General features: G+C 34.0%; 1 protein-coding gene and 1 pseudogene across 1 annotated transcript; both read left to right on the top strand.

The window, feature by feature from the left end:
- The first annotated feature begins 452 nt into the window (after window positions 1–452).
- On the top strand, window positions 453–993 carry LOC122303861 (annotated as a pseudogene).
- Window positions 994–7040: 6047 nt separating this feature from the next.
- LOC122317991 lies at window positions 7041–10897 on the top strand. Its single transcript, XM_043135105.1, has 13 exons — window positions 7041–7160; window positions 7239–7384; window positions 7515–7563; window positions 7662–7808; window positions 8374–8510; window positions 8608–8677; window positions 8882–8972; window positions 9346–9415; window positions 9532–9627; window positions 9957–10056; window positions 10152–10238; window positions 10336–10427; window positions 10530–10897. The coding sequence occupies exons 1-13, from the start codon at window positions 7112–7114 to the stop codon at window positions 10653–10655; spliced, it is 1260 nt and encodes a 419-aa protein (XP_042991039.1). The 5' UTR covers window positions 7041–7111; the 3' UTR covers window positions 10656–10897.
- The last annotated feature ends 22 nt before the right edge of the window (window positions 10898–10919 follow it).

Genomic DNA, 10919 nt, shown 5'->3' with positions numbered 1-10919 from the left:
TTCTCATAGATTTCAAAGGCTGAAGAATTAGATGAGATTGGTCTTGAAAGTACAGTACCACCAACTTTGGCACGTGTCTTGTGTAAACCTGCTTCAGTGCTTCTTCTCTAGAAAATTGCGGCTTGTTTCCTGTCCCATTGGACTTAAAGATGCAAGTTCCAAGACAACAATACAGAGGGAAATTGAAATCCAATCCTGAAAGTATAAAAATATTATCATTTCGTGTTCAAGCCATGATGAATTCCTACCAAATTATCGCTAGAAAACACAAAATAAATATATAGAAAATTGATTCATGAAGTATGAAGATTAAGATAAAGCCTAGTTTTGCCCCCACCACTTGTCATTTTCCTCTCAAAATTATTGCAACATGCCGGCAAGGCATCTTTACCTAGAGCATTTTAGCACCAAACCTAACCTTCCCGCTCCAAACCACACACAACCCAAAAGCCATGTCCAATCCCCTCAGCCTAACTCCCAACTTCTTCATAATCTTCACCTTAACCATCCTCTATGTTAGCTACACCTTCCCAAGGCTCCAACCCAAGCAAACCAACCTAGTCTTCTACGTGCATGACTACTTTACTGGTCATGACACCGCAACAATCACAATTTTCCGGCAAAAGTGGACCCACCTCCAACATCCTACAGTTTGGCACCCTGGTAGCCGTCGATGATCAGGTGACTGACGGCCCCAGCATCGAGTCAAAGCAAATAGGTAGGACTCAGGGATTGTACATCAACTCTCAGTTGGATGGCAAAGGCTTGCACTTGGTTTTCTCTGCGATCTTCACTGATGGAGAATTCAAAGGAAGTACTTTGGAAATTCAAGGAGCAGATATCTTTGGCATGAAGGAGAGAGAGTTCGGAATTGTATCGGGAACGGGTTATTTTTGGTTTGTAAAGGGGTATGGTATCATGGAGATTGAGTTCATGGACATTGCTAATCTTAGAGCTATTCTTAAGCTCAATGTAACAGTTAAGCACTACTAAATGATAATATATATATATATATATATATATATATATATATATATATATATATAATGTTATTAATCTGTTATATATCTTTGGAATCTAGAAAGTTTTAGCTCCTCATGTTTTGCCTAGTAAACCAAAGTTTTTACTTATGTATTTATTTTGCTGGTTTTTACCCATTATAAAGGTGATGGTCATAGTTGATGTAAAAAATTACCTGAAATTAAAAGGTCAACTCATACAGAATATACAACCCAAATTTATGCATGCCATTTCAAGAATATAATCATCATATTTATGAAGTACTCGATAATGAGTATTAATGATACCCTTATACTTTTTTTTTACTACTGTTTAAATACTTAGTTTCTTTTTTTCTTTTTTCTTTTTTTTTTTACTATTTGAATTTAGACTAAAAATCTCATAATATAGCATTCTTGCAAAATCTCGACAATAGTATATAGTCCTCACAAATTTAAAGATGTTTGATTTGATTTTGAAAATTATTTTTAAAAATTTTGAAAAAATCTTTTGAAAATGGGGAAATTATGTTATGAAAATTCTCTATTTAGCAAATTGATTGTTTTACAACTGCTATACATATTATAGAAATTTAATTTGAATAACAACTTCGTAACTGATAATTAAGAAGTCGTGAAGCTAGCACAGTCACATGCTATTTTAATCTTATTATAGAATATTATGTTATTAAAAATTATTCTTTTTATCTAAATAAATTTTATATTATACTATTTTAAAATAGACGAAAATATCACATCTTTCATATTTTAACAATTATTAAACTCTTTAAAATATCAAAATTCAAGGAGAGAAATTCTTTTATAAGACTGAGGTGAGGTTGGATAGTAAGTTGAGATGAGATGAACTGAGATAAAAGTTGAAAGCTGAATAAAATATTATTAGAATATTATTTGTTAATATTATTATTATTTTGATATTTTAAATTTTTAAATTTTTTTATTATATTTTATGTGAGAATTTAAAAAAAATTATAATGAAAAGATAAAATGAGATGAATTAGAAATCTTTTTGAATTCAAATCGGGCCCGAGTTTGCAACCCAATATAGAAAGAAGCCCACAATCTATGGCAAAGCAGCAAAGCCCAATTGACTGACTGCCAAATTCGCTAAAAATAAATATGTTAGAGCATTAGCATTAGCTGGGCCAAATGTATCTTCAAATTTAGCCAATATCAACTTGAATATACATTTGCCCATTCCATCTAAATTCAATCCCCACATTGGATTAGCCATTTATTCTCTATATAATAATAAAATATTATTAAATAAATATTTTTTTAAAAAAATTATTTTTTATCACATTTTATAATTCTATCAATTTAATATTAAGCAATATTATATTATAATTAAATTAATATTTAAAAAAATTCAAAGCTCATTTAATCCTAACAAAATTCTATCAACTAATTTTTTTACTAAATATCTTAACCAAATATCTAGCAACATATGAGAAATCATGCAAAAAAAAAAAAAAAACTGCACTTGCATAAATCAATATCAAGAAAACACCTTAATTACAAAACACATACATAAACACCCTAATCAAGAAAACATCTTAATTACAACACTTCTATATAAACAGAATTAGGAAATCTGCACTGATAGTTGTCATCTTAATTACAAAACATATACATAAACAACCTCAGGAAATCTACACTTCCTCCACCATCTTAATTACAAAACACCTACATAAACACCTAGAGGAAATCAAATATTCCAACACCATCTTAATTACAAAAGGAACTTACATAAACACCTAGAAGAAATATATAAATCTGCACTTAGTTACCATGTACAGCAGTACAAAAATAAACTCCTAGATTACACATAACAGCAGTTACAAGTGATCAATATACATCCAAAAAATCAGTTAGTGGGTTCTAATCTTGTATGAAGTTCCAAAAAGTAGTCTTCCATCCAAAAAATAGTTTTCCATTCCATAAATCAGTACCAACTACAAAACAGAGAGATAGAACAATATTAATCTGTGTTTTTTTTTTTTACCAAAAATAGCAATTAGTAATTGTTTTCGGGTGTGCAAAACCATCAGCAAATAAGTTTATTAACCAAAAACAGTAGCTACCAAATATTTTTACAATGAACATGGTATTACCAGGTGTGCAAAACAGCAACTCCAGTGCACTTCTCCCTCCTCCAGCTACTACATCTCATTCAATTCAGTCCTATGTTTCTCTAGGATCTCAATTTGAATTGACTTGAAATATTCTCGCTGCACTGCATTCATGTTATCAACATTCAGCATCATGACTTCCATCTCCATCTTCTTCTTCTTAAGTAAGATTATCTCAGCCATGTCCCTATCAGCCTTCATTGTCGCCTCCCGTCGCTCAATCATCATTATCGTGATATTGGCATAAGAAATGGTATCCAGCATCAGGGTCAATGCTTTCTCTAGTTGTTAAATGTAAAGGTTCAAGGCCATTCTTATGATACAGTGTCTGTCTTTCAGGTATACAACTTAGACTGATTACTTGTAGATTATAGTTATATCTGATTTCAATGATGTATAATATTAACCCTCTAGTTTTTACTATTATGCTTTCTCATTTTCTACCTTCTATGAAGTCTTTCTCACGTTGAACTAACAAAGAATTGAAATATGCTCAAGCCTTTCCCCCACATTTTTTATGACCTAAGAATGATAATAATTAGTCTTACCATTTTTAAATCAAATAATCAGTTTTCCCTTCTACTTTGCCAAGTTTTTCTTTGGAGCCAAACAAATTTTGGGATTTTTATCAGATTATCATAAGACAAGCCTACCAACCAAACAAAGTTTCAGAGTGCCCAAGAGAAAACCATCTTGGAAACCAAATAGAAAACCATCTCGGAAACCAAACAGAAAATCATCTTACTTCGTCTTCAATTACTCAGTTCTTGGAAACCAAATAGAACTACACTTGTGATTTGTGCTCAATGAAAAACCCTAACTGTCAATCCCACTTCTAAATCCATTTCTCAGTATGATAAAAAATCGATAGACAATCCATAGTGTAAGAAATACAAAGAATAGAAATTTTTCACTAAAAAACCGACAGCCTAAAAAGAAAAAATGAAAGGAAACTTACAGATTGGGATCATCCGCGAGAGAGAGAGAGTGGCGGGCCCAGTTGTGGGAGTGGACATGCGCAGCCGTGGGAGTCGACGGGCGCAGCCGTGGGTCGTGGACCCTTTCCGTGTATGCGAATCAAGAGAGACAAAGAAAGAGTTTAGGGAGAAAGGGAGTTTAGTACCGAAATGGAGGGAGTGACTTTTTCCTTCTCGCCTCTATGCTTCTGACTTCAGCTTCCTCGATTCAAGTGATAAAATAATTGTTTATTATTTGGCTAACGAAAACCATCTTTCATATTTGGCCTTGGACTGTAACAGAAGTCCAAAATATTTTACATTTGCCCAATTCAATGTGATGAATTTTTGGGTCAAATTACTCTAAATTTAGCCAAACACCTCATTTGGCCAAGCCAATGAGGATGCTCTTAGAGCATTGGCAATGGCCAGCTATTGCCAAGTCTAAATTATGACTAGAATTTGATATTTTTGCTATAGCCAAAACTTTTGGAGAGGGTGATCCACATTGGACTACCTATCTTAAAGTCAAAATAATAATATAATATTATATATTTTAATAATTTATTTTATTATTTTTTATATTTTTTAAAATCTCTATAATATAATATGCAACTAGCAGTCATGTTTTATACCTCATCCTTGTAGTCACACAAGTTTTAGAACAAATAAAACCTATAGTATATATATGTTCAGTGTGTATAGATCTCCACATATTTAATCATCATTGAACCATGTAAAACCTCCATAACTGGCACCGGCATAAGCATTGAGAAGCTATTCTTTTTGCATAAACATCAAAGAATGAAAACTTAGAATTTGTCCTTTCTTGAGTACTCAAAATGGAAGCACAATCTTGGCACAAAGAAAATGTTGATAAAGAACAAAACATATAAAAATATTCAAAAGGGACATAATACATATGTTCTTTTGTTGCAAGATTACATTGAACTCATCTACTTACACTCTTAAAACTGTCAAAGTGACTTAATGTGATCATTAATTTCTCAAAATAAGTTAAAAAAGTCATTTAAAACTTTCTTCCTCATCTAAGACCGAAAACTCATGCCCCATATTTCTACATCGCAATTCACATAGATAATAATAATAACAATAAAGCAAGACTTTGCATCAGTTGAAATGGCATCACCCATTCCGTCCCAAGAAGTTGGAAAATTGTTGTCCCCAAGACCTTAGCAACTTTACAGTGAAGCAACAAGTATAGAATGCAGTGTACTCTTTAATGTGAATAAGTTGAGACAACCAATTCAACATGACAGCAAGAACATGTGAGCGGATTAAAGAAATTCAACATGGACAATAAAATTAAACTAATAACTCTTTCACATTTCAATATCAAACCAGTACAAACTAGGTCATAAACCAACAAGTTTCTACCTAACTCATAAACCAAGTCATGCCACATTTTTGTAGATTCACTGCTGATTTAGTCAATTACATTTCAGTATCAACGTTTCAATAAACTACCAACTCATAAACAAGCAGTAGATTCACATTACATTTCAGTATCAACATTTCATAAGAGTGCACTAGAACTCTATTTGCACTAAAAACAGTACAAACCAGTACATTCTTAGTGAAGACACCATGATTTAATTTTCAATACTAACTATCACGACTCACACTGGCATATATATATATATATATATAAATAATGTGTCAACTTGGTTGTGAATGTACGGAACAAAACAAAAATGAAGCAACTTGAAGAAAAAAACAAGGAGCTTTGTAGCTCTGTTCTTGAAGGCTCATCAACAACTCTAATGTCATCTTTAAGACTTCTACTCTGTCTATAATTTGCTTATAACTTAGTGATTTGATATTTTAATTGTAAATAGCTCGGTGCTTTATTTTTGCAAATTATTTGGGTGGTACTTCGTGTTCATGGATTAATTGGTCTGGTAAAATTGTCGTGGATGTATGATTATTTGGTTCAATCTGAATATTCCATTCAATATATAAGCCAAGATGACACAACACAATTATCCTAGATTTAATGACAGATCTTTAAGCTTTGAAACAATACTTGAATATAGCCAAAGTCAAAACCAAAACTGAAAAAAGTAAAGTATAGAACAGCAAGCAAAACAGAGAGGAGAGCATGATGTATAGAAATAAATTAATCAATTGCAATGAGTAATGATATCCTTATACTTTTTTTACTACTGTTTAATTACTCGGGGGGTTTTTTTTTTGGCAATTTGAATTTAGACTAAAAATCTCAAAATATAGCCTTCTTGTATAATCTTGACAATAGTATATAGTCCTCACAAATTTAAAGATGTTTGATTTGATTTTAAAAATTTTGAAAAATCTTTCGAAAATGGGGAAACTAAACATGGCCATTATGCCTTAAAACCTTTGAGAGTGTTGTTTTATTTATGTTTTAAAAATTCCCTATTTAGCAAATTGCTTGTTTTATTACTGTTATAGATATTATAAAAATTTAATTTGAATAACAACTTCGTAACTGATAATTAAGAAGTCTTGAAGCTAGCACGCTCACACGCTATTTTAATCTCATTATAGAATATTATGTTATTAAAAATTATTTTTTATCTAAATAAATTTTATATTATACTATTTTAAAATAGACAAAAATATCACATCTTTCATATTTTAAAGATTATTAAAATCTTTAAAATATCAAAATTCAAGGAGAGAGATTTTCTTTATAAGACTGAGATGAGATTTGGACAGTGAGTTGAGATAAAATATTATTATATTCTGTGCAAGAATTTAAAAAAATTGTAATAGAAAGATAAAATGATATGAATTGAGATAAGTTAGAGGTCTTTTTGTATCTAAATCGGGCCTGAGTTTGCAGCCCAATGTAGAAAGAAGCCCACAATCTATGGCAGAGCAGCAAAGCCCAATTGACTGACCGCCGAATTCGCTAAAAAAAAAAAATCCGTTAATCGGATAAAAATATCCTACTCTTGCCTACTCTTGCGTCTCTCGAGTTTTCATAGATAACTTTACGATGGCTTTGAGCTTTTCCTGCAGTTTTACAAGCTTCCCTCGACATCAGGGTCTCTTCTCCTTTTTCGCTCTTCGTGTTCATTGTTTCATTCATTCTGTGTCTAACATCTCTTTGTTTTGAATTTTAGTGAGAGCGAATCCTAAAAGCAACAAATGCCTTGATAATGTTAGAAGCCTTGTCAGAACGGTTGCTATTCCTTCTGTTACGTCCTCTCCGCTTGAATCTCTCCAAAAGGGCAACTGGGTCAAGCTCATATGTGGTGCAAGTTTCGAGGTACTTATCTACACAACCCCCAAACCCCGTGTGTGTGTGCGGGCGCGCATGCACGCTTCAAATTGGTAACTTTTTTGCATTTGTAGGCAAATAAAAACAATGAATGTAACCAAGTTTCCCCTCTCTATAGGATGTTGTTGATATCAGGAATCTATCCCTGGTTTACACTCTTGCTGGAGGTGAAAGCTCTCCAAAACTAGAATCTTGCTTTGAGCATGCCCCGCAACTATTCGTCTGTTTGCGCTTGCCTATCAAACAGTAAATTTGAATTTTGCAGTTGACTGCATTGACTGTGCTGCTGATGAGGCGGTGGTGAGTGCGGTGAATGATGGAATTGAGGCGGCTAAAGAGATCGTGGGCCTTAGAAGGCCTTGGGTGATGGTCAGTGTCAATGACGACGAAGATCTTCACTTCCGAAAGGCTGGTATACATTCCTCCTTGCTTTGGTTTGATTAGCACTTAGTTTTATCAGCATCACCCAATCCAGAACCCCATACGATATAATTTGATTAGTATATAGAGTGCTATCTCTCGTTAATTGTTATTCGATAACATTTGCATGTGTTTTTTACAAGGTATTCCCAATCATCGTCATCATCAATTTAAACAATCAGAAGTGGCTTGATACGTATTTATGACTATTGGATTAGCAGATTTGTTGAGAATGAGTTAATTCTAATCAGCTGAATCACAATATGAAGAAAATTCTCTTCTTGATTTTGTTTTCCTTAACGAGCAAAACATCGGGCTAATGAACCTTTGAAAATGTACAGATAAGAGGGAACTCATATAATTTAGTTTGTGAATACAGTTTGGATTAAGGCAACCCTAATCCATGAGGTTCAACCCAAGTGTTAAAGGGTTGGGATAAATTAGGGTGGCTCTTGCTCGGTGGCCCGGTGGGTTTAAATCTTACCAATATGTATAAAGGCCAATTCTATGATTTCTTTTGCAACTTTCCTGAAGCTGACCCCTGGCCATCCTAACAGAGTTTGATCCAGAGGACTGTCCGCTTGACTGTTCTAGGCCTTGTGAGGTTGTTTGTCCAGCTAGTGCAATAGCACTCAAAGAAGGAAACTCATCAGCAGAAGTTTCCCTTGGTAACAGTACATCTGGAGTTTTAAAGGTATGTTTACTCGATTTTCTTTCATTAGTTTGTAACCACACATCCTATTGTTCATCATGGATCATATTTGGCATTTCTAATCAACAAAAATGTTCAGGGTGGAGTTATCACTGAACGCTGTTATGGCTGCGGCCGTTGCTTTCCAGTTTGCCCCTATGATAAAATAAGTGGGTGTTATATTACCTTGTTATAGTTCTTCTTTTCCTCTATGATATATTTTCTCTCTCAATCATGTTCTTTTTGAAGCCTCGGTGAATCCCCCAAGCCTAATTCCATTTCAAATCTTAAATGCATACATGCTCCATCTTCTATGGTATTTAAAGTCAGATCTCCTTGTATCATTTCACATTCAGTCTAATACATGTGTGTAGGGGCGGTCGCATATAAAAGAGATACTACTGCAACTGCGGAGCTTATTACAAGAAATGATGTTGATGCTTTGGAGATACATACAAGTGGAAGGTACTGTTTCATGATTATACTACAGAATTATAGTACAAAGAGAAATAAAATCTGATTTCGTGATCAAGAATGGGATGGACTCTTTTTTGTTTCTTAATACTCTTGGCCCCAATCTGTATTCTTTTTACTGGCTCGGCAAAATAATGGAATATTACCCTCTCAACTGTAGCCACTGCAGAAACTAAAACTATACATGCAATGTATTTGCCTCATCTCATATGCTTTGGGAAATAAATATTCTGCCTTGTGCAGCACAAGAACTTTTTCCCCCTCCACGTCTTGTGCAGTATCCAAATGTGTCTATTTCTAACTGAATTTTATTCAAAATCCAGGCATTAACACCATCCTTGAACTAACTCCTGTTTCCCCGCAGGCAGACTTCTCTCTTTAAGGAACTTTGGGATGGCTTGGGAGATTCAATTTCATATCTTAGACTAGTGGCAGTAAGCAAGGGACCTGTCCGCTGTTGTGTTCAGTTATATAAATGTTAGATACTGAGCTGTAAAGCAGTTCGGGTTGAGTGTCGTGAGGATTGTGATACAATACTTTCTGGGTCCAGGTTAGCTTACCTAATACTGGGGATTCAACTATATCATCAATGAACACAATGTACTCTATTATGCAACCGAAGCTTCGTTGCTTCAATTTATGGCAGGTGCGCTCTCTTGTTACCCAAAATCCATTTGAACTGCTTAAATAATTTTGACTGATAAAAAAATATATATATCCAAAATTTAGCAGTGCAGCTAGGTCTTTAGAACTTTCTATTTTGGTTATCATGGGAATAAGGACATTTTCTTCCTTGTCTGGTTAAATGTTTTTTTCTTCCCCAAAAAAATATATTCACTGCACTTATGTTTCTATCCTCTGCTGGTTGAACCTCCTAGTAATTGGAGTTTTACTTAAAAAGGAAAACAAAATCCAATTTATAGTTTCTCGTTTAATCAGTCCATCTAAATATCTAATATGGTTCATGAACTGAAGCTGGATGGTCGCCCCATGAGTGGCGATATTGGAAGAGGTGCAACAAGGGAATCAATTGCTTTTGCAGTCCAACTGGCTGCCGTGAAAGATAAGCCTCCTGGTTTGTAAAAGAAATGTCTCTGTTGCTAGAGAATGTGTAAAGTTTGTATTTGACCACCAGAATGACGATACCTCTTTACCCTTTTCAAATGGTAGGTTTTCTTCAATTGGCGGGTGGCACCAATGTTCACACAGTTGATGGGTTGAAGAAAATGGGACTTTTTCGGATGACATCCATTACTAGTAATCTTATCATTCTATGTCATATATACTTTTGTCTGGTTGGAGATCTGTTACTTGTTTCCCTTTCTTTATTTTAACCATATTATTCTAATCCTAGATAATTCAAATGATGAAAGAATGACAGCCACTTCACCTAGCTCACTGCATGCCTTAGTCGGTGGCATAGCTTATGGTGGATATGCAAGGAAGGTCGGTCAATATATACACAGAAATATCATCTCTTTATTTCAATCCATTTTCTAAGTTTTCTCATAAGCTTCTTCTCAATCATTGTTTCATATCATCATTCAGATTGTTGGGAGGGTCTTGAGATCCTTGCAATCACAGCATGGTGTTGCTCGTATTGAGGATTATCCGGATCATCTCTTGGAAGCACTTAGAGAAGCCCTTGCTTTAGTTGGAACTGCCAAATGTTAGGATCCACTTCTAATGACGTTGTAGTACTACTAATTTTTCATGTTATTCTTAAATCTTAACCACAGATGCCCTGGTCCTCTCTGTTGCTGTGTTTGGTTATCTGCAAACTCATGAGGTTGAGAAAGGTACCATTTTGAATTGTTTCAAAAACAGTTCTAATATAGTAGCCCCCACTGGGGAGCCCAGGGACAAGGGACGATCTGAGTTCAAGAAAATACAGAATAAAAGGCGAAAATTTTCTACCTTGAATGTTATTTTAATCTT

This window comes from Carya illinoinensis, chromosome 1 (genome assembly GCF_018687715.1).
Source record: "Carya illinoinensis cultivar Pawnee chromosome 1, C.illinoinensisPawnee_v1, whole genome shotgun sequence".
NCBI lineage: Eukaryota > Viridiplantae > Streptophyta > Magnoliopsida > Fagales > Juglandaceae > Carya > Carya illinoinensis.
The sequence above is the reverse complement of the archived record's forward strand: the minus strand, read 5'-3'. Positions and strand labels throughout refer to the sequence as shown.